Here is a 23214-nt window from a genome sequence, read left to right as displayed (position 1 = left end):
ACAAACACACTAGTGTCCATCTATCTGTCTGGTCCAGAAGCCTCCTCTAATACCTAACCCCCTTAACATTCCCTCTTAGATTAGGTTTTTCAGCTATAGACTCATTAGGTACTGTAACTCGTCAAAATAATATCTGAAGAACACTACAGTACAACTCTCCAACGACACGGAACTTTATTACCGATTACCTTTTTATTTTTCGCCAGATCTTGATTTAAAATTGATAAACTGGACATCGTCAGTGTCAAGGCTAGATACGGGCAGCAACCAAATGCACGACAAAAATTACACTCCCTTTTAGCGAGTAATGTCTAAGAGGAGTAGGAAAGTTAAGAATGATCAAGAGGGCGAGCGAGTATCGCATCCAAGGTTTTGATGAATATGTGGCAACAAAGTCACCTGTAAAGGCCTTGCACGGAGGCAAGCTGAGACCACCTGAACCTTGGTGAAGAGAGGCCAGGTTTAGGATGCAGAAAACAAGTGACAATACGGACGCGTTAAAGGAGAAGGAAAGTAAAGAGAAAACACTCGAATGGGGCACCTGTAAGGGATACGGAGAGTCCAAGAACCCGGGGTGGGCTGAGAAGCAGACCGGCGAACTCTGGAGTGGACGCCGAGTGGGCGGACCGCACAGGGTGGGGGGGGTGCCGGGGAAAACGGCTCAGTTCAGAAACTGTCCCGGCTAGCCATACCTGTGCCAGAGGGTCCCAGCTCCGGACAAGACAGCCGGAAGCACAAAGTTCCCGCGGAGGGGGAGGAGCCGAGAGGCTCGAAAGGAAGGGGCTCCTCTAGCCCCAGGCAGCGAGGCCGGTCTCTCTTCAGCACACCTAAACCCGCTGATGGCGGGAACTGTGACTACACGCAAACACGTACGGACGCACGCACCCTCGACGCAACCAGTCCAGGCGCGTGCACGTAAGCGCGCAAGCCCCGCCCCTCAACCATTCGCTCCGCCCCCCCACCAAGCCCAACCCCTAACCCGGGCGGTCCCGCCCCTGCCCTGACGGTACTGTAATACACATGCGCACTCTCCACTTTACCAACTTTGGGCCTCCCACCATTTTCCACTCGTTCAGACGGCTTGAGCATGCGCAATTCGTGGCCTTCCAAGACTGCTGGCCTTTTCCCGCCCTTCTCTGGCCTTAGGAGGAAAGTTAGAGTTCACATTTCTTAGGAGATATACCTGCGATGCCGGAGGGATACGAGGACCAGTAGTTTGCAGATCCAGTCATTTTGATCCTGAATCTGAAAGTTCAAAGAACATACTTTGGAATTATTTGCTAGGCCGAGGTCCAGGAGGCGGGAAAGGGCTGTGTGGGCGGAGGGTCGGAGGTGAGAGGTCAAAGGGCTGTGAAGGGGGAGGAGCGAGCCGGAGGCGGATGGCGGCTCATCATCTTCGGCTGCAGAGCCGCTGAAGCGGGTCCGGCGCGTCCGGCGGAAGGAGGAGAGCGGCGGCGGCTCCAAACATGCACAGCCTGGCAACGGCAGCGGTGAGTGGTTACGCCCGGATGTCTGTCTCAGCCAGTTTTCTATCTCCCAGATCCGGGCCCCGAGTCCAGCTGCTTCTGCCCCTAGTCGCAAGGTCCGGGAGTCTCCATACGCTGACCGTGGCGGAGCCGGACCCCAGCTCTCTCCTCCCGACCCCTTTCCTGGCCTGGCGCGCGGCCTCTCGCGTTCTTTTCCGGCGCCGAGGCCTTGTCCCCGCGCTGCCTCTGCAGGCCATTCATTGATTCCTTTGCTCTCGGCGTCAGTTTCTAGACGCCGGTTGTGTGTGCTGGGCGTCGGCAGGGATGAGGACAATTCCACGGCCATTCGCTCTAGTCCCGTGATCCCTGAACTCGCCTAGGCACATCTCAGTGGTTAGAAAAATGGGCTTCATGCTCAAGCCACTTGCTCTGCATGAGGAAAGCCAAAGAATATCTGACTTAAGGTTCTCTGTGTTTAAAGACTTCCTCGCGCCTCTCGTTTTATCTTTTAGCAAGAAAAGTGAATCATGTATTACACTTCCCTATGGTTGTACTATGGTTTTCGGTTAAATTTAGAGAAAGTAGACTCCTTGGCCTACAAGCCCTGTATGATGTGGTCCTTAATCACGTTTATGGGCTTGGTTTTTGTCACTTGCTCCCTAAGCTCCGAACAAAAAGTATATGAACTTTTCTGTTGCATATTCTCTACCTGGAATGTCTTTCTTACTCTGCCTCCATACATGCACACAAGTCTACCTCAGAGTGACTTTTTCTGACCATATTCATAGTAGCTTTTAACCCCAACATTTTTCTCTTACAGAGCACTGATCCCAGTGTTTAGTTACTGGGTTTTTATTTATTTGTTTATTTTTACTTGTGGGTTGTCTATCTTCTGGAAGTCAGGGGCAGGTATTTGGTGAGTCCTGTTTACTTGTTCTCCCCATCGCTGGGACAGTTCCTACTACAAGGTAAGGACTCAAATAATGCTGACTGAATGGCTCCTCTCACAACCATACCGGGAGCAGTATAGTTTAAGAACACTTCCAAAGGCCTGTTTCACTTTGTTTTCACCCAGGGGAAATGCTATCAGGAAAATAATGTACTGGGATTACATTATGAGACAACATAGCCGGGCAGTGGTGGCTCACGCCTTTAATCCCAGGACTTGGGAGGCAGAGGCAGGTGGATCTCTGAGTTCGAGGCCAGCCTGGTCTGCAGAATGAGTTCCAGGACAGCCAAAGCTATACAGAAAAACCCTGTCTCAAAAAAAAAAAAAAAAAGAAAAAGAAAAGTAAAAAAAAGAGACAACATGACATAATGACTAAATAAAACATGAAAAACTACCTTATCTTCAAGTATAAAATGAAATATTTAGGACAGTCGTGCTCGGGAGGCAGAGGCAAGTGGATTTTTTAAAATTTTGAGGCCAGCCTGGTCAATATGGAGAGTTCTAGGCCAGCGTGATAGCATAGTGATATCCTGACCAAAAAGAAAAACATTCTCCAGAGTGTGGTGACAGCACCATCTGTGATATCAGCTCAGACAGGCAGATCACAAGTTCAAGACCAGCCTGGCAATTTTATTAAATCTCAGAAAACATTTTTTTAAAGATCGTTGGAGATAGCAATTATCTAACATGTGTGACATCCTGAATTCAGTCTCCAGAGACTCCCAAAAGTAAACATCTGATTGGCATGACATTATGCTTTTAATCCCAGCACACAGGGAAGCAGAGACAGGCAGATCTTTGCATTCAAAGGTAGCCTGGTCTACAGAGCATTTTAGGCCAGCCAGAGTTACACAGTGAGACCCAGTCTCCAAAGGGAAAAGAGAAGAGAAGAGAGAGAAAGCAATCCAGCCAAGTGTAACTGAGACCTATCCAGGAACATTGATTCAGGAACCAGTGAGATGGCTCAGTGGGTAAAGTCACTTGTTGCCAATCCTGATGACCTGAGGTAAATCCCCAGAACTCAATACACACAGACTAATAAACATTAAAAAAAAAAAGAATATACAGCTTCATGGAGTTGATTTTTTTTTTCAGAGCAAGTAATATTTTATATCCTGTTTCTGTTTATAATTGTTCAAGGTCTTAATTAAACAACTATAGTTTCCTTAGGGAGGTGTGGCTCTGTGTGTGTGTGTGTGTGTGTGTGTGTGTGTGTTATTTAAGCATAAATAAAGTATGTGTGTAAGCCACATACTCATTTTCTTCATTACACAGCCTGATTGGTAACTGATGGCCAACTGTGTTGTTTTTTTCTGTAGTGGTTTTGCAGTTCTTAGAAGAAACACTGAGCAATCTCAGCACAGTAAGATTTGTTACAAAGGAACCAAAGGAACACTTCAAGCTTTCTAATGCTGTGGACCAGGAGTTTCCAGAAGCTGCTGGGCAGCATGTGCTTTGTTTTCTTGTTGTTCTCATGATTGTGTCAGTTATGAGAATTTAGTCTTCTCCAACTACTTCCGGGTTTTCTGTTACCCTTACTTTTGACATTGGTCTGATTGGTGCCCAAATGAAATTCCTGGTCCTCTTTTTGATGATCTCACTTCACTAAGGTTTGGGAGCAGCCATGAAAGGAGGCAGGAGATGGCAGTCAACTGGCAGGCAGCAACAGAAAAGAAGCCCCTAGCTTCTTCTGTTCCTTCTTCCCCACTTACACATATTATTTGAGACACATCAAGTTGAAAGGTGGTGGTGGTGGTGGTAAGGGAGTTGTTCAAGGTTCCATGGTGGAGCTCAGCATCTGAGCATGCATGCGTGCTTCATACCAATCTTCTCTGCCCAGATTCTCATTTTCCTTTTTTTTTTTTTTTTCCCTCTCACCCTAATGCATTGAGTAGCTGTTAAAACTGGCACATTAAGCCAACCATACTGGTACATGCCTTTGGTCCCAAACTTGAACAGGAGTAAGCAGATTTCTTCAAGTTCAAGGACAGCCAGGGCTACATAGACCCTGTCTCTGAAAGCAAAACAAACCTGTGGTACACTACTTATAAGAAGTTCTCAATACATAGTTCTTCAAAATACATTTAGAGTGCCATACATAAATTTAAAAATATTTGTTATGCTGCTTGACCCACATGGCAGCTCTAACAATTTTTTTTGTACCAGGTGTTCATTAGGATAATTGATAAGGGACAAGACTGAAGGATGCAAATTTGAGCCAATTTCTTCACCATCCTCTATGTCCACAATCCAAACTGTTAGGTTATTTTGATCTGAGCAGAAAAAAATAATACAATTTACTAAAAATTAAGATGAGCTGGGTGGTGGCGCACGCCTTTAATCCCAGCACTTGGGAGGCAGAGCCAGGCGGATTTCTGAGTTCGAGGCCAGCCTGGTCTACAGAGTGAGTTCCAGGACAGCCAGGGCTACACAGAGAAACCCTGTCTCCAAAACAAAACCAAAAAAAAAAAAAAAAAAAAAATTAAGACGGAGCATGCAGCAATTCTCACAATAACCTAAGTCTTTTGAGAAGATGCTTGTTTTGCTTAATAATGAAAACTATTGTGTTTGTGTTTATATGTGTGGATGTACATGTCTGGAGACCAGAGGTCAACTTTGAGAGTTGTTTCTCTGAAGTAGTACTTGAAATGGGGTCTGTGACCTGGATCTTTCAAGTTTGACTAAGTTGGCTGGCCAATACACTTCAGTGATCTGTCTGTCTGCTTCTACAGCATTGGGATTGCATGGGCATCCAGAGCCAGCTTTTTAGGTGGGTTCTAGAAATTAAACTCAGATCCTATAGTTTCATGTCAAGGACATTACTGACTGAAACATCTCCCCAGCCCTAAAATTCCTTTTTATTTGTGTGTGTGTGTTGCTGTGAATTGGTACCCAGGGCGCCATACGTACTAGGCAAGTGATCTACTACTGAGCTATTCCCAACTCTCTGTGTACACACACACAGAGCAAGGAAACCATCCCTTTAGCAAGGACTTTGGAAGTACTATTAAAGGACAATGAATATAGGGTGTTATTCACTAAAGAGACAGTTACAAAAGATACTGAGGTAGTTGAATTATAATTCAGTATCATCTTGCCATTATGAAATATATCCTAACATTACCATAATCATCAGAACAAAATTGTTTTTTCTGTTTTACATGGAAACAAGGAAAGGTTACTTGCAAAATTAATAAAGGGTATGAGGGGAGATAGCTAACCAGGTAAGAGCACTTGCTGCTCAAAGCATAAGAACCTGGTTCAAGTCCCCAGTACTCATATAAAAAGCCAGCTGTTGCTGCATGTCTGTAACCCCAGAGCTCCAAGGTTATGGACAGAAGAATCACTAGGGTTTGCTAACTACCAGCCTAGCACCAGGTTCAGTGAGAAGCCTTGTCTCTGTGTACACTTCAGCCCCACATATGTGTATAGCACACCTGCACTTGTACTATGTAAATAAGTAGCGTGCTAATGAAAGATAGATTGATGACGATTGAGTTACAAGGGACTATGCAATATGCACTGGAATATAGAGCCCTGTATTAATCTTGGTTTGAGTATTGAGGATGGTAACTAATAGTCTAAATTAAATTTCTCAGATGATTTTTGTGACTGGGTATGTATTAATAGTTGAACTCCAAATGCAAATCCAACTGTTAATAAGCTAGAGTGTAACAATAGTAAATAAAGTTTTATTATGGTTATAAGAAATAATTTTTTCAACTTGAAGGGAGGATGTTTGATTTCAATCACATAGACCAGATGGGGATTCTGAAAAGTGGTTTTAGATAAATTCAGCTCTGCTGACATTCACTGTGTGACCTTGAGCATGTTAATCCTTTATTAACCTGTTTCTTAGGATAAAATGAATGAACCTACCACCAGTAATTGCTAGAAAGCACAGGCCTCATCTGAGCAGCAGAAAATGTCTATGATTGTCTAGACCAGATTATGGGCTTACTAATAAACAAGGCCCTGGAGAGTGTTTTGGTGATAATAGAAATAACCTATATCATAATTCTGATGGTCATTGAGATATGTAAATTCATCAAAATTTAGTGAAATGTGAATTTAAATGGGTGTGTTTTTATTGTATGTAAATTATACTTAACATAAAATTGATGTCTCTTACAACAGAACTAAATAATTTCTAAGATTCTTTTAGCTACCTGAAGCTAGTAGTTAATACAGTAGCTCCACTTTAACTATGACAGAATTGAATGATTTACTATGGGCCACAAAACTCTATAGATAGCTACACTGGAATTTTTTGGGGGTTCAGCAAACTGGATTTTGGAGGGGTGTTCAGTTTATTTGCTTATTTCAGTTTTGGGGTTTAGGATCTCACTATGTAGCCCTGGCTATCCTGGAGCTTGCTATGTAGACCAAGCTGGCCTTGAACTTGAAAGAGATCTACCTGCCTCTTAGTGATGGGATTAAAGGCTCATGCCGCAACGCCCCATTTAAACTGGGTCTTAAGCCACTTCAGGCTCCCAGTTCAGGATGCTTTCATTTATGGTGGTATTTAGTTACTTGTAAGTTAAGATCTTTTTTTACGTTGGTATTTAGTTACTTGCGAGTTAAGATCTTTTATGTTTTTAATTTTTTTAATAATTTATTTTTATTTTATGTACTTGGTGTTTTGACTTCATGTATGTCTATATGAGGGGTTGGATTCCCCTAGAATAGGAGTTAAAGTTAAGAGCTGCTGTGTGGGTGGTGGGAATTGAACCCATGTCCTCTGGAAGAGCTCTTAACCACTCTAAAGTCTGTGCTCTTAATGACTGATCCATCTCTCCAGCCCATGTTTTTCATTTTATTTATTTTGTTTCTGTGTATATGTACCATTAATTTAATGTCCTGTCTGAGTTATATTGTCATGTAATGAATTACGTAAAAATGTTTTACAGACTTTCACATGAAATTTTACATTAAGTGCTTTGTAATCTTATTTATAACTAGAGAATTTCTCCTAACATCAATGACATTCTTGATACTAGGTTTTCTTTTAGGGATGCCCTTTTCTGGCCTCTGGGTGCCCACATGCATGTATGTGCTATACATACACATAAATAAATCTTTTTTTACAACCCTTTGTAACTCCTTTCCCAGAAAATCTGACATCCTTCTGGTCTCAAACATTGCATACATATGTGTGTTGCTCAGACACATATGTAGGTATGATACCTGTCTTAGTTAGGGTGTTACTGATGTGAACAGACACCATGACCAAAGCAACTCTTACAAGGACAGCATTTAATTGGGGCTGGCTTACAAGTTCCAAGATTCAGTCCATTATCATCAAGGCCGGAACATGGCAGCATCTAGGCAGTCATGGTGCAGGCAGAGCTGAGGGTTCATTTGAAGGCTGCTAGCAGAACACTCATTTCCAGGCAGCTACAGTGAGGATCTTACAGTGACACACTTACTCCAACTGGGCCACACATTCTAATAGTACCACTCCCAGGGCTGAGCATATACAAACCATCACACTCTTTCTGCCCCGCCCCCATAGACTTGTTCAAATATATGAGTCTTTGGGGGCCATATCTAGCCATAGCATAATAAAATACATTTAGTCCAACTTCCAAAGTTCCCATAGTCTATAGCAGTCTCAACAATGTTAAGTCCAAAGTTCAAGGTCTCTTCTGAGATTCATCCAATCACTTAACTGTAATCCCCAAAGCAAGACAGGAAACCAGATGGATAAACTCCAAACTCTGCGTCTCCATGTCTGATGTCAAAGAAGTCTTCAGATCTCCAACTCCTTTTTCATCTTCGTTGAATGCAACAAACTTCTTTCTCCTGGACTGGCTCCACTCCCTGTTAGCAGCTTTTCTCAACAGATAGCCCAAGCCTCTGGCATCTCAAACATCTTGGGGTCTCCAAGGCAGCTTTAATGTTACAGCTTTTTGTTTCAATGTCTGGGATCCACACATGATCTTCTGGGCTCCTCCAAAGGGTTGGTGTCACTTCTTCAGCTCTGCCCTCTGTAGCACTCTAAGCTCAGGTTGATCCATTCCACTGTCACTGCTGTTCTTGGTGGTCATCCCGTGGAATTGGCATCTCCAATACACTGGGGTCTTCCCCTGCAACTAGGCTTCACCAATAGCCTTTCATAGGCTCTCCTCATGGTGCCAAGCCTCAACTCCTTTGCATGACCCCTTCAGTCCTGGCTGTCAGCTGCAACTGAGGCTGCACCTTCACTAATGGCTTTCCATGGCCTCTCACAATGACAAACCTCAGCTGCTCTTCATGATTCCTTCATGCCTTCAGAACCAGTATCACCTGGGTGACCTTAAACATTACCAAGTGCAGCTGCAGCACGAGGTACAACCTTGGCTATCTCTGGAACACAGCTTCTTTGTGCTCTCAGAAAACACTTCTCAGAAAATTTCACCTCAATGATACTGGTCTCACTGTTAATTTCTTAGCTCCAGCTAACCAGCATCAATTGTCCCAGTAGTCACTTCTATTCTGTACTCTAAAGCCAGAGCCATAAAACCAAAGTTGCCAAACTCTGCTGTTTGTAAGAGCTGAAACATGGCTCCTTTATTCTATTACATTGTCACTAGCTTTCTGTTTTCCAGCTCTTCACTGACTAAGCTTGTCTGTCCTGGATCTTGCTCTGTAGATTGACCTTGAACTCAGAGATCTACATGCCTATCTCCTGGGATTAAAGGTGTGTATCACCTTGCCTGGATCTAAATTTAGCTGTGTAGGATCTTGCCCCAAAGTCCCACTCCCTTAATTTGTTATCTCCTTGAACACAGGATTCAGCTCCATTTCACTTCCTGGTGCCCCTTTAATACTCAAACAATATATTTTATATTTTTCATAAGTTTATTGTGCTTGTTCAAAATGCTCTTCATGAGACTTTTCCTGAGACTTTCTTTGTCAGTGCAATTAATCTGAGTCCCTTCACCTTAGCCTCAGGCAGACTCTTCAGACAAGGGCAAAAAGCAGCCACATTCTTCACCGAAATACCATGTACCACATACTGAAATTCTTCTCCTGAATCCTCTTGGGCACGGTCAGCACAATTCAAATTACTCCCAACAACAAAGTCTTCCATATTCCTCCTAGGATGGCCCATTAAGCCCCATTTAAATCTTTCCACTGCTTTCCAAATTCAAAGTCCCAAAATCTACATTCTTCCGAACAAAAGCATGGTCAGGCTTATCACAGCAATACCCCAGACTCTGGTTCCAACTTCTGTCTTAGTTGGGGTTTAACTGCTGTGAACAGACACCATGACCAAGGCAACTCTTATAAGGACAACATTTAATTGGGGCTGACTTACAGGTTCAGAGGTCCATTATCATCAAGGCAGGAACAGGACAGCATCCAAGCAGGCATAGTGCAGGCAAAGCTGAGAGTTCTACCTCTATCTGAAGGCTGCTAGCAGAACACTCACTTCCAGACAGCCCACAACCACAGTGACATACATACTCCAACAGGGCCATACCTTCTAAAGGTACCACTCCCAGGGCTGAGCATACACAAACCATCACAATACCCAATACACAATAGAAAGAAATAAGTTTATTTATTTATTTATTTATTTAGTGGTTAGTTTGTTTTAAGACAGTTTGTTTTAGGTCTTACTCCATACCCTTGTCAAGCCTAGAGTTTACTATGTAGACCTGGCTATCCTCAGACTCAGAGAAAGAGATCCATCTGCCCTCCTCTCAAGTGCTGGAGTAAAGGCATATACTTCTAGATCCATCCCTAAATAAGTCTTTTTGTGTGTGTGTGGGGGGGGGGCAATCAGCTCCTGTTTGAGATTATAGTATAATTACATAATTTCCCCCTTTCCTCCACACAAATTCTCCCATGTACCCTTACTCTCTTGCTTTCTTTGAAATTCATGGCCACTTTTTAGTTTAAAGTCAATTATGTATTACTATATAGAAATATATATCCAGTTGACTTTAAGTACTGCTGTTACTAAAGTGGGGGTGAAATGAATAGGGATGATAAGAGGAATCCAGGTAGGCACCAGACTGCCCTCCTGATAGAATGGCTGCAGAACTGAAGCTAGTGCCTATGAGGGCCTCATTATGACACATTTGAAGTGGTTCTGGATCAAAGTTACATGGAGACTACAGCCTCCACAATCACCTCTGGAGGAGGTTATGAGTTTTGAGGTTTTGGTCATATGGGTGTCTACCACTGGCAGAGGCGCTATCTGCTGGCATCAGATCAGCTCTGGGAAGGGAATATATGAGAATGGGACCTGGTACACAAGTGTCAGGGCATGTTATCTGGTGACTGACAGGAAAATTGAGGTATGGAGTTGCTGAATACAAGTCACAGGCTAGTTCTTAGTGGAAGAAGAGGTCATGGAGTTTATTGGTGGTGGTGTATGTATGACAAGACTTGGGAAAAGGTTGCTTGGAATGTATTGAGCAACGTAGAAACCATATTGCTGATTTAGTTTCTGTGAGTCTTTTAGTTATTATATTGTAGGGCTTGTTCTATGAAAGCTAGGTAGGCAAAGGACTTCCAGCTAAATTGTAGCCTATATTTCTGTTAATTTTTTTAAGGTGGTATAATCTAAACATGTATCCTTTCTTTTTGTAGGAATTTGTTTTACTAATTTATTTAGTATGGTCCATATTGAGCAATGACTTTCCATAAAGGGCTACATAATATTCCATTATAAAGATGTACCACACTATGCTTAAGCCGTCTCTTATTTATTGCTAGCTGTTTGTTAGTTTTTTGACTTAAAAAGTGTCCTAGTAGATTTTTCTGTACAGCCCAAATACACCTATAGTGTAGCCTCTTAAACATGGGTTCATTAACTGTCAAACAGGTTGAGTTACTTTGCATCAAATATATGTGTTTAATAAAGCTCCTGTAATTTACAAATAGACAAGTTTATAAAGCACTGCTGTAGGATAAGACTTGGTTTAGTTGTACTAAGCTGACATTTGTTTTCTTGTTTTCCCCTAAAGCCTGTGCCTACTGCACTGGCCCAAGTGGACAGAGAGAAGATCTATCAGTGGATCAATGAACTGTCCAGTCCTGAGACAAGGGAAAATGCTTTGCTGGAGCTGAGCAAGAAGCGAGAGTCTGTCCCTGACCTTGCACCCATGCTATGGCATTCCTTTGGTACTATTGCAGCACTTTTACAGGTGGGTGTGTATCCACAAGTAGGAATTCAGTCATGTTTGTCACACGTGTGTTTTTCTCTTCCTGTGCTCAAATGATTTTTGAAGACTTGAGAATGGTTGTGTAAATGTTAACATTTGAGACTCTATTTTTAAGAAGTCAGAGGTATTTGTTAAATGCATATTTGGGGGTTCTACCCAGGAGATTGAATTTAGTTGTTCTGAGAAACAGCCCTTAAAATCTGTGTTTAACAAGTGAATCTAAGAACTACATTGAGAAACAGCTTTTAGAAATTCAGTGGGGTTAGATCTGTTATAGCTGGGAAGAATATAGAAATCGTATGAGGACCATGGACATGGTCTAAGGGGGAAAATGGTGAGATTAAGGTGTAGCAACTGTAGGATTAAAGGTGTATTTCTGTGTGCATTAAAGAGTAAATAAATGCATCTGGTAAGGTGGTTCGTTGGATAAAGGCACTTGCTGCCAAGCCTGACAACTTGAGTTTAATCTGTGGGTACAAGGAGAAATCTGAATCCTGCAGATTCTGACCTCTACATGTGTGCTGTGATATGTACACATACCACAAAAACAAATTAATAAAATCAAGAATAAATAACTAAAATTTGGGTCAGGCCAGAGTGGTGATATGTGGGAAATAAGTTAATATGAAGCAATCTTAGATAAAAAGTTATTAGAATAAATGACGATTATCTTTGGTAACTATAAAGTTTCTCCCCAAATTACTAATAATCTTTCAAATCTGTTTGGTAAATTCATATGCTATTCCTAACACATGTAGCCAAGAATCTTTTAGTGTTATAAGAGGATTTGCAGCTAAAATAAAAAAACTATATTCAACATTGGTCTCATTATAAAGTGGAATACAACTTCTTATATTTTTGGTTGTGAGCCTAGCCTTTAACAGCTGAGCCATCTCTCCAGCCCATGGAATACAACTTCTTAAACTTAAAAAAATAAAGGCTCTCAGTTAGCTACAGAGTCTGGAGCGATGGCTCAGTGTCATGGTAAAGAACACTGGCTACTCTTCCAGAAGTCCTGGGTTTGATTCCCAGCACCTGCACTGTAGCGTACAACCAGCCGTAACTCTAGTTCCTAGGAATCTGACACCCTCTTTCTGGTCTCTGGGTACTGCATACATGCAATGCACATGCAGGCAAAACACCAAGACACATAAAATACAGTAAAATGAAAGACTAGCTGTAAAATGTAGGGGGAAGTATAGGAGACCCAGTATTCCTAGAGACACATAGGAAAAGGTCTTACCTACTTAGTTTAGTACACTTGTAATGAAAGGATAATTTAGTTTCTGCAGGAATTAAAGTTACTATGCTGTGACACTGGTAATTTGTGATTAATTGCTGTCTGGGATTCTTTGCATTTTTCAGGAAATTGTAAATATTTATCCATCTATCAACCCTCCAACCTTGACAGCACACCAGTCTAACAGAGTTTGCAATGCTCTCGCATTGCTACAGTGTGTGGCCTCACACCCGGAGACCAGGTAAATGTTTTTGAGTGTGTTGGTGAATTGGGGGTAGGCGAGTACTTTATAGGAACTTATATACCGTTGCTGAGTGACGAGAGGGAGATGCATGTAGTGCATGGAGTGGAGTCGTCAGAACTCTTTTTTTTTTTGCTCATTCATGGCAATGACTTTTCTCTTACAGTTTTTAGTGTGTTGGATATTTTTAATATACTTTCTGTTGTCTCTTGGCTTTTGTGTGTGTGTAATGTTTTATCTGTTGGTGTTGGAGTTGGTGGGTATTTGTGGAGAAGACTACTTAATTTCTTCTGTTTGGAGACAAAATGTTTTTCTTTTCATAGCTGAGACTGGCTTTAAACTGTCTTTCCTGTCTTTCTTTTCTTTTCTTTTTCTTGAGTTTTTTTGTTTGTTTGTTTGTTTTTGAGGGGGGGAACATTATTTATTTGAGACAGGGTTCGCTGGGTAGCCCTGGCTGTCATGTATCTCACTCTGTAGACCAGGCTGGCCTGGAGCTCAAGAGAGATCCACTTGTCACTACTGCCACCCCCTGACCCCCACACCAGCTTTGGCCTTAAACTGTTAATCCTTTGTTGCCCAGGTGCTGGATTATAGGTGTATACCACCATACCCACCTTTTTCTTGTTTTTCTCTGACTGTTGACATATATATTTCTACATTGTTAAGTTTGATAGCTATTTTTAGTTTCTGGTTACAGATTTGAATTAAGTATGACATGTTTTAAAGTGAAGCAAAATACAATTCCATACCTTTAACAATATAAGAGCAGTTTACTAATTTAGTGATTTGCTATGTCTAGAAGGAAAGATTTTGCTTAGCTACCTTAAAGAATATTTTCTGTTAGTAGTAAATCCCAAATATAAAACCAGAGCTTAGGCCTCCCATGCTTGTTTTTACTTATAATTCCAGTACTCAAGAGGCTTGCTAAAAACGTGGGGCCCTGTTCCAAAAAAGAAAACTAAAATTAAGTAATTATTTTATGTTTACTTAAATCAGAATCATTTTACAGCAGCAAAGTTTTAAAGAACAATGGTGATATCACAGGAAAGATAATGTATGATAGGCACGTGGGCACATAGAAAGTACCAGAAGCAGTTGTAAACTATGGGAAATACATATGAGAGTTGAACTCAGGTCCCAGCAAGAACCATCTTTTCAGCCTCCTAAAGAAGAATCTCTTTAGCACTAAAGTAGCTTTTGCCTTTTTTTTTTTTTTTTTTTTTTGAGACAATGTCTCTAGGATAGCCCCAGACTCATGATCATGATTCTTCTGTTTTAGGCAGGCCCTTGAGTGCTAGGTTTCTGTGTTGATGTACAGCAACATAGTGCCTTTAGCATTTATGGCTTGATTTTTGTTTCTGAGGGTTGTTTGGCTATAGTCAATTACTTTTGAATTAACAGTTTTTAAGGCATTTAGTGCAGATTAAAAGTAAATTGTGTTGTTTAATCATTCTAGCCTGAGTTGCTGTTCCACATTGACGTATTGTGCTGAGTCTCTATGGTGAGGGCAAGAAAGTACCCTTCTCAGCAATGTAGACTTGTCTGGCTTCTGTGACTGGACGCTAAGTAGCCCTCAGCATCTCTCACTTCTGGCAAATACATCTCCAAATACTAACATGTCTCCTAGGGGACAAAATTATATATAAAGAATGTTGGTCAACTAAAGCCAGTGAAATTCTTCTCTAAAGACTCCTCCCCCTGGTAGTCTCACATACTGTCTGAGACTTAGACATGGCTCTGGGTTCTGACTGTGGTTGTCTTTTCCTTCAGGTCGGCTTTTCTGGCAGCACACATCCCGCTCTTTTTGTACCCCTTTTTGCACACAGTCAGCAAAACTCGTCCCTTTGAATATCTTCGGCTCACCAGCCTTGGAGTTATTGGTAAGTTATTTTTTTTTTGTTTTGTTTTGTTGTTTTGTTTTGTTTGTTTGTTTTTGTTTGTTTGTTTGTTTGTTTTGAGACATGGTCTTATGTAGCCAAGGTTGTCTTCAGGCTTACTATGTAGCTAAGGATACCCTTGAATTTTTTTAAATGTTTTATCCTTTAACCTCTACTGCAAAGTGCTGGGATTACAAGCATACTTCATCTTACTTGATATGGTTTTCAATGTGGAGCTGGGGGTTGAACCCAGGGTTTTATGCATTCTAGGCAAGCATGCTACAAAGACATTAATATTCTAGGTAAGTTATCAGGGACATTTTGTAAGCCTGAAATTCTTACTGATAATAGTAGTCTAAGTTGTGTGTTTGGTTCACTTCTTATAGCTTGTTCATTTTTCATCTTTTTACTAGTAAATGCTTACAAACTTAGCAAGCACCATTCTTTTTTTTCCCCCCGAGGGTTTATTTATTTTACATATATGAGTACACTTGTAGCTGTCTTCAGACAAACCAGAAGAGGGCATTGGATTATATTACAGATGGTTGTGAGCCACCATGTGGCTGCTGGGAATTGAACTAAGGACGTCTGGAAGAGCAATTATTGCTCTTAACCACTGAGCCATCTCTCCAGCCAGCCCAGCAAGCACCATTCTTAATATCGTTAATGAAGCTGTGAGAATCAGAAATCAAGATCTGACTTTAGCTTCAAATTAGAGAGAGAGTATTGTGTCTGTCAAGAACTTAATTTAATAAACCTTTTTTCTGTTTTAAGATTTTTTTTCCATGCATAATGTGCCTACATGAATTCTCTCTGCCTCTCTCCCTCTCCCCCTGCTCCCTCTCTGTCTCTCCCTCTTTCTCTCCCTCTCCTTTACCTTTCCCCCACTCCCCTTCTCCCTGTCTTGTAATTCTTTGTATCCCAGGTTCAACAATGTCTTCTTGCCGTAGCTTTCCCAGTGCTAGAATTGACTCCTGACTCACTACATCTGACTCTTTTTGCTTTTTGTTTAAGTGGATATGAAATGGATTCCCTGATACAGAAACTACAGTTTATATGTCATATTACTTGCTTTTGATGAACAATACAAAGTAAATATAATTAGAAAGCCTTTCCTTTTTTTGTTTTTTTGAGACAGGATTTCTCTGTGTAGCCCTGGCTGTCCTGGAACTCACTCTGTAGACCAGGCTGGCCTCGAACTCAGAAATCCGCCTGCCTCTGCCTCCCAAGTGTTGGGATTAAAGGCGGCTGCCACCACTGCCTGGCTTAGAAAGCTTTTCTTTAAAATAACTTTGTCCATATTTTCTTTAGGGGCCTTGGTTAAAACAGATGAGCAAGAAGTAATCAACTTTTTATTGACAACAGAAATCATCCCTTTGTGTTTGCGCATCATGGAATCTGGAAGTGAACTTTCTAAAACAGTAAGTGCTTTAAGTAAGATTCACCATTGTTTTGGCTAGGGACTTGCTAGTTTGTAGCTCTAGCTTCAGATTTTTCACCTTCAAAATGTTTTGTTTTATGTTAGTGTATTTATTTGTGTGGGTGTGACCGTGCCATGCACTGCTATGGAGATAAAGACAACTTTGGGGAGTTGGTTCTCACATTCTGCCTTGTCTTTGCTTTTCTGCTGCTGAGAGCTGGTCCACGGGCTTCTGGGCACTTGTGTCTCTGCTTCCCATCTCACCATAGAAGTGCTGGGATGACAAGGGTCAAACTTGGGTCATCAAGCTTATACAGTCAGCATCTTAGTTAAGGTTTCTATTCCTCTGATAATATTCAACGATTAAAAGTGACTTGGGGTTGAAAGGGTTTGTTTCCTCTTACAGCCTGTAGTCAAGGTAAGTCGCAGCAGAAAGTCAAGGCAAGAACTGATGCAGAAGCCATATAGGAGTGCTGCTACTGGATTGCTCCACATAGCTTGCTTGGCTTTCTTAAAGCACCCAAGACTACCAGCCCTCTGCACACATATAGTGCACATAAACTCATTCTCTTTCAAATTTGGAACAATCCTTCTGTCTTAGACTCCTGAGGGCTGGAATTATGGACTTGCACCACAGTACCAGGCTTGTAATTTTTTTTATTTTTTTATTTTTTATTTTATTTATTTATTTATTTATTTAGTGCAACAATTAAAACACTTGTCCCATAGTAGGCACATGTTGAAATAAAGGTCCTCAGTCGAGTCTGTTATGATGTAATAACCTGGGAAATATTTTTGAAATATAGGTGTGCAGCTGGAGAGATGGTTCAGTGGTTAACTACTCTTTTTCCAGCAGACCCAAGTTCGATCTCCATCACCCCTATGGTGGCTCACAACCACTTAAAACTCTGATGCCCCCATCTTTCCTCCCCAGCATTGTGTGCACATGGTGTACAGACATAGATGAAGGCAAATCACCTGTACACATAAAAATAGACAAATCTTTTAAAATAAGAGTCTGGAAAAATGGCTTAGTAGTTAAGAACACTTACTGCATAATCATGGCAACTGGAGTTCAAATTTTATTGCCCATGTACCAGATGTAGCAAGCTACCTCCTGTGCACACCTATATACCCCAGCTCTGAGCAGATAGAGGAAGGAGAATGCTAGGGCTTGCTGGCTTCCAGCCTACAGGAAAACAAACCCCAGGTTCAAGTAGAGACCCTGTCTGGAAGTAATGGGCAAAAACTGATAGAGAAGAACATCTGACACCCTCTGGCTTCTGCACAGACCTGCAATATTACATGTACACATAGTCATACAGACAAGTGCATAAATAAACAAATAAATCTTTAATAAGTGTAGATGTCTAAATCTAGTCCTAGACCTACTATGAATGCTTTTCCAGGGTGGTAAAGTTTAGTTGGATAGGTGGATTAGTTGCTTGGCTGGTTGTTTATGTTTTTATTTGTATGTGCATGTGTCACAGCACACATGTGAAGGGTAGAGGACAGTCCATGGGAGTTGCTTCTTTCCTTCTAGCATGTGGACCTTGGTTATTGAACTTGGGTTTTCAAGGTCAAGTGTCCTTATCCACAGGGCCATCTCACTAAGGTGACTAATTGGTTGGTTTAAACCCTGCTAAGTAAATATAAAATGTAGCTATTTAGGAACCAGACATTATCTACTAAACTAGACATAAGCCTGCTGTATGACTGACTCTACAGTCTCACACCAGGTATGTTCTCAAGAGAAATGAGCTCTTATGTATGTCAAAATATGTACTAGAACATTTATAACATTTCTGTTTTTAAAGATTGAAAAGTTGTATAGTCAAAAATAACTACATTAAAAAGTGTGCTCTGATCTATGTAATGCCGATGGTTCCACTTGTATTAAGCAAAGAAACCAGCACATGAATTTTTACTGTGACTCTACCTAAGTGAAGTTCAAAAACAAAAGGGCTAGAGAGATGGACCAGAAATAAGACCAGTGGCTCTTCCAGAAGACCTGGGTTCAATTTTTATCATCCACATAACAGCTTACAGCAATCTGTAACTTTAGCCCCAGTGGATCCAACATGCTGTCTCTCTGGCTGGCTATCATGGGCACAAAACATGAACATGGCACACATACATGCAGACAAAACACTCATCCACATTTAACAAAAAGCCAAGCTAGATATTGGTGGTGTCTTAGATTTTTAATTATTGGTGGTTACCTGTAAAGGATCTATATTAGCTGGGAAAAGATACAAGGTTAATACTAAAATTCTGAGTTGTTAGAAATGTTCTGTTTTGGGCGGTGATGGCGCACGCCTTTAATCCCAGCACTTGGGAGGCAGAGCCAGGCGGATTTCTGAGTTCGAGGCCAGCCTGGTCTACAGAGTGAGTTCCAGGACAGCCAGGGCTACACAGAGAAACCCTGTCTCAAAAAAAAACAAAAACAAAACAAAAAAAAAAAAAAAAGAAGTGTTCTGTTTTAAGCTGTTGTGATGTACAGTTATGGTATGCCACTAAAAGCTCACCAAATAATACTCTATTAGTGAATTTGTCCTTTGCTGTGGTTTGTATTAGTTGTCTATTGATGTCATGACAAATTAGCAGAATTAAGTGATGGCTTAATTTATAAATTTATTCTCAGTTCTAGAAACTACAAGTCAGTTTCAATAAGCTAAAATCAAGTCAGGTAGAACAGGGCCAGGGTTCCTCTAGAGGCTATAGAGGGGAGTCTTTTTACATACCATTTTACTTCTAGAATTATGTTCCTTGTGTTCTGTTACACGTGGTTCCCTTCTGCAAGCAGTCAGGCATGTTCACATCTCATTCTCTTGTATTCCCTTCTTTGTGGTTGAATTTCCATCTCTGTTAGAATGATGTTTAGTGATTCTGAGGACCTGTGTGGGTAATCTCTCTAGCTCAAGATCCCTAATTATATCTGCAAAGACTCTTTTGTACATATGAGACAGCACTCTCAGGGTTTGATGATTAAGATTTAGCTACCTTCGGAGTATATTACTTGTTATACCTTATATATACAGTGAGGTATATGCAGTGTTATACCTCAGTGGAGCAATAACAACAGCTGTTCTGATGGCATCAAAGAAAGATAATTATTATCCTAATTGTCTGCAATTGTGTCTCCTGCCTGTAATTCCAACACTTAGGAGGCTGAGGCAGGGGCATTGCTATGAGTTTGAGGCTAGCTAGCCATGGTTACAGAGTAAGACCCTGTCTCAAACCTTTTCCCCAAAATAATGATTGTCTGATTTAAAATAGGAAGTGGGGGTTGGGGGGCTGAGCCCCTGTTCCAAGTTGGTTTTATATTCACTGAGTAGCCATCCTCCTGGTAATTATCTAGGGCTTTCCCTTATATAAAATGAGAATAATGGCATGTATTTTGTGGACTCAATAGGAAAAGTGAAGCCTATAAATAACCTTTAGAAAAAATCCTGACATAGTAATTGTTCAGTACGATAATACTTGTTCTGAGTGTGTGGTGCTTGATGAAGTTATGGAAAATGTGCAGGGGACTCCACTTGTTGTATACTCTGAGTGCTGATCATACCTAGATGTGTGAGTAGTAGTCACTGAAATGACAAGTCTGAGCAGCTCTTCAGGCTTCTTTGTTTGAATCCAGGTGGCCACATTCATTCTCCAGAAGATCCTCTTAGATGACACTGGTTTGGCTTACATATGTCAGACATATGAGCGGTTTTCCCATGTTGCCATGATTTTGGTGAGTTCTTTCCTTTACTCTCTTCGCAATTTACTTTGATAACAAAGCTTAGTCCCTTTGTAACTAGCCCAAAACTTAGTCTTCTAACTAGAAATAACTGTTCTGGCTAGGTACAGTAGTATATGCCTGTCATCCCAGTATCTATAAGGAAAGGAAGGCAAAAGGATGGCTGTGGGCTTGAAGCAGCAGCATGAGTTTCTCACCCGCCAAATGAAGAAGTAGTGTCTTATTCCAAAAATACTAGCTGGAATGGTAGTATATGTCTTTAATCCCAGAACTCTGGAGGCAGAGGCAGGCAGATCTGTGTGAGTTCAAGTCCAGCCTGATCTATATAGCGAGTGCTTAGCTAGCCAAGACCACATATAGAGACCCTGTCTCAAAAGGGTGAAAAAAATCTTGGAAACTTTATAATGGTCTGATCTCTGGTGTCGATTCGAATTATTTTGTAACTTCTTTTTTCCCCTTACCTTTGTTTTGGGCAAAACAGGGTAAAATGGTCCTACAGCTATCCAAAGAACCATCTGCCCGTCTGCTGAAGCATGTAGTAAGATGTTACCTTCGACTCTCAGATAATCCCAGGTAAAGATTTAACAGGAGTTAGAAGATTGTGGGGAAAGTCTTATGAGTGGATTCCAGTGTTACAGCTTGGATCCTCTTGTCTTGAGAATTGGAACACATAAAACTTTAGTTTATTTAAGACAAACTTAAGTTCCTGTTAGAATCTAAAATTCTGACTTTAAAATGCACTAGTTAGATCTTTCTGTTGTAACTCTGTTCTACCCTGAAATTCCCGAAAGCCCAAGCAATTTCAAGGGAGGCTAGTGCGGTTTGGGCTTTCTATGGCTGCTCCAAGTAATCAAAGTGTACTTAAAAGGTCTTCTTGCAAAGTCCTGTAGCCTAGAGGCTTTTTTTTAGCTTGCTGTTCTCTGCTTCCTGTAAGCTGTTGAGCTTATTACTTTTTCTTGGTAGGTTCCAGAACTCTACCAGAATCATGCACTTTGTAGATGTAATGCACTTCAGAAATGTTTGACCTTTTCTCTTACTAATCCATAATTTACGATGAAAGCTACATGTACAGACTCTGCTAAGCCACATAAGGGAGTGCTTTCTGAGTTCGTAAGAATCAAGTGGCCTGACTAATGTGAGTTGCTCTCTAGCCACTGAGGTTATTTTATTTGAGCCCTAGCTATTCTTTGATCATTTTGTCCATTTTTCAATACCCCCCAAGTTTGCAATATACTTATTAGAAATTATACCTGTTTGAGTATAAGAACTGTAACTGTTCAGAACAGCTCTGTATGGAGTTGATATTTGCTTAATTTAGGCTTCTATATTAAAAACTGCTACCATATTTTTTACTATTCAATTTTCATTAAGGTTTTCAAATATAAAGTTGGAACATTTCTGTAAAGCCATAGCTGGTGTTAGTGTAGGATTAAAATTGGTTTATCATACAAATGGGGTCATATCTGCTGTTAGTGTACAATTTTTTTAAATAATTTCATTTCTCATAAACTATGTCTAATGGTATTTTGACACTATTTATCATAATGAATCACTCCAAAACAAAGTTTGGAGTGAAGTGAACTATTGTGTCATATTATTCCATTTTGCTTTTGCATGAAATTCTGCATTAGGGTGTGGTGAATATTTGTGGACTACATAATACCTGCTTTAAGGAATTCTAGTACTTTCTTGGTGTAACTTGATAGCCATAGATTCCTAGGAAGTTAAGAAAGGGGGTTTTCCCAGCCCCCAAATGTGGGCTTATTTGTTGTCTTTCTGGTTGGTTTGTTTGTTTCTGATGTAGGGCACGTGAAGCACTCAGACAGTGCCTCCCTGACCAGCTGAAGGATACAACCTTTGCCCAGGTGCTAAAAGATGACACCACCACGAAACGCTGGCTTGCACAACTGGTGAAGAACCTGCAAGAGGGCCAGGTCACCGATCCCCGGGGAATTCCCCTGCCCCCTCAGTGATCCTCGATGTTCCTCTCACTACTCCCCTGCTTAGGGAGTGAGAGTGGAACCTATGAGAAAAACAGCTCAGGTTTGATTGCTGACTGGGAATAGACAGCCTCAGTGCTGAACTGTACTGGAGAAAAGGGGCAAGGTACCCCGCTGAGGGGTGTGGGCTGACTGGAGGTCCTGGATCCCCCTGCTGCTCCCAGGAATTGGGCTCCTGACAGCAGTCTACTACCACAGCCCCAGGAGGGTGTCAACACCAGCAAATGCTGTATTTGCAGCATGCCCAAGATGACCCTCCTCCTGACCCTCTACCTAGCCACTGGTAGAGAGAGGAGATGTGGTAATAGCAGCAGCACTCTAGGCCTGGAGAGCACCTGGGACCAAGCCATGTGGCTGTTTGTTTGTGGTTTTGTTTTTTTTTTTTTTAAACTTTGCCTTCCTGGACAACTCAAGGTGTGTCTCTTAATTCTCTCTCACACAGTATTTGTTTACTTTGGATTTTTGTTTTTAATCTCAAAAGAGAGAGATGTGTTTAGTGGACACAAGCTATAATTTTCAGCAAAACTTTGTCAGTTGGCACTGTTTACAAGTCTGTTAGCTGCATAAGCTCAATAAAAAGTTGGTCTGGGCATTGCATCCCCTCTGGCAGGCTGATAGCTCCATCAGGCTGTTGGGTGGAATGGGAGGCAGGGGAAGAGGAAAACCAAAGGCCAAGCAGGAACACTCTGCCTGTTCCCTCTGCTCCTGTTCTTTCCTTCCCCAGCCTGGCTGCTATGAGGACATTCACCTTGGTTCTGGCTTCAGCTGCTAGCCTACCTGAATCTCAGCGCTTTCCCCTTTTTCACCACTTAGACTTAAAGCAGACGTCTTAATTACTCAACCTTCCCTAAAAGAATTGCATTGGAGCAGGAGGGATGGCAGTTCTTCAGATTCAGGTCTTCACAGATAATTTCCAGGTGTCTTCTCAAACAGAGCAAACACCTGGATCCAAATGGTAGGCTACTTGACCCTGTTCTCTGGCGCCATCAGTGAGTTTCAGTAGCGCCATCTCTCCTCGTGACTGTACTTGAAGCGGTATTAGCTGAATGAGTTTCTTCAGATGTAAAATGAATAGCTGGACTTGCTGGCTTAGTCTCCTTCCCCTTTAACACACT

The 23214-nt window shown here is 41.4% G+C and overlaps 2 protein-coding genes across 5 annotated transcripts in view; one reads left to right on the top strand and one right to left on the bottom strand.

The window, feature by feature from the left end:
* Usp37 (ubiquitin specific peptidase 37) overlaps positions 1 to 23214 on the bottom strand; it is a 107826-nt gene that overhangs the window by 72249 nt on the left and 12363 nt on the right. For 2 of the 4 annotated variants that reach the window (XM_034497371.2, XM_034497372.2), the window contains exon 1: positions 693 to 887. The gene's annotated coding sequence lies outside the window, so the exon portion shown is untranslated. Of the gene's footprint in view, positions 1 to 692; positions 888 to 1183; positions 1325 to 23214 lie in introns of those variants that run through there. The other 2 variants (XM_076931669.1, XM_076931668.1) reach the window with 2 other exon arrangements.
* Cnot9 (CCR4-NOT transcription complex subunit 9) lies at positions 1350 to 22701 on the top strand. The gene is made up of 8 exons (XM_034497370.2): positions 1350 to 1490; positions 11379 to 11558; positions 12942 to 13057; positions 14828 to 14937; positions 16246 to 16355; positions 19995 to 20093; positions 20581 to 20672; positions 21904 to 22701. Exons 1-8 carry the CDS (start codon positions 1467 to 1469, stop codon positions 22070 to 22072), a joined length of 900 nt encoding a protein of 299 aa, XP_034353261.1. The 5' UTR covers positions 1350 to 1466; the 3' UTR covers positions 22073 to 22701.

This window comes from Arvicanthis niloticus, chromosome 3 (assembly GCF_011762505.2).
Source record: "Arvicanthis niloticus isolate mArvNil1 chromosome 3, mArvNil1.pat.X, whole genome shotgun sequence".
NCBI classification, from domain to species: Eukaryota; Metazoa; Chordata; class Mammalia; order Rodentia; family Muridae; genus Arvicanthis; species Arvicanthis niloticus.
The sequence above is the reverse complement of the archived record's forward strand: the minus strand, read 5'-3'. Positions and strand labels throughout refer to the sequence as shown.

What these genes read in the sequence shown, in the direction of transcription:
- Cnot9 (XM_034497370.2), top strand. Translation starts at nt 1,467, where the DNA reads ATGCACAGCCTGGCAACGGCAGCG. An exon ending in GCCTCACACCCGGAGACCAG is followed by an intron (nt 13,058 to 14,827) that starts GTAAATGTTTTT and finishes CTTTTCCTTCAG; the next exon opens with GTCGGCTTTTCTGGCAGCAC. An exon ending in CACCAGCCTTGGAGTTATTG is followed by an intron (nt 14,938 to 16,245) that starts GTAAGTTATTTT and finishes TATTTTCTTTAG; the next exon opens with GGGCCTTGGTTAAAACAGAT.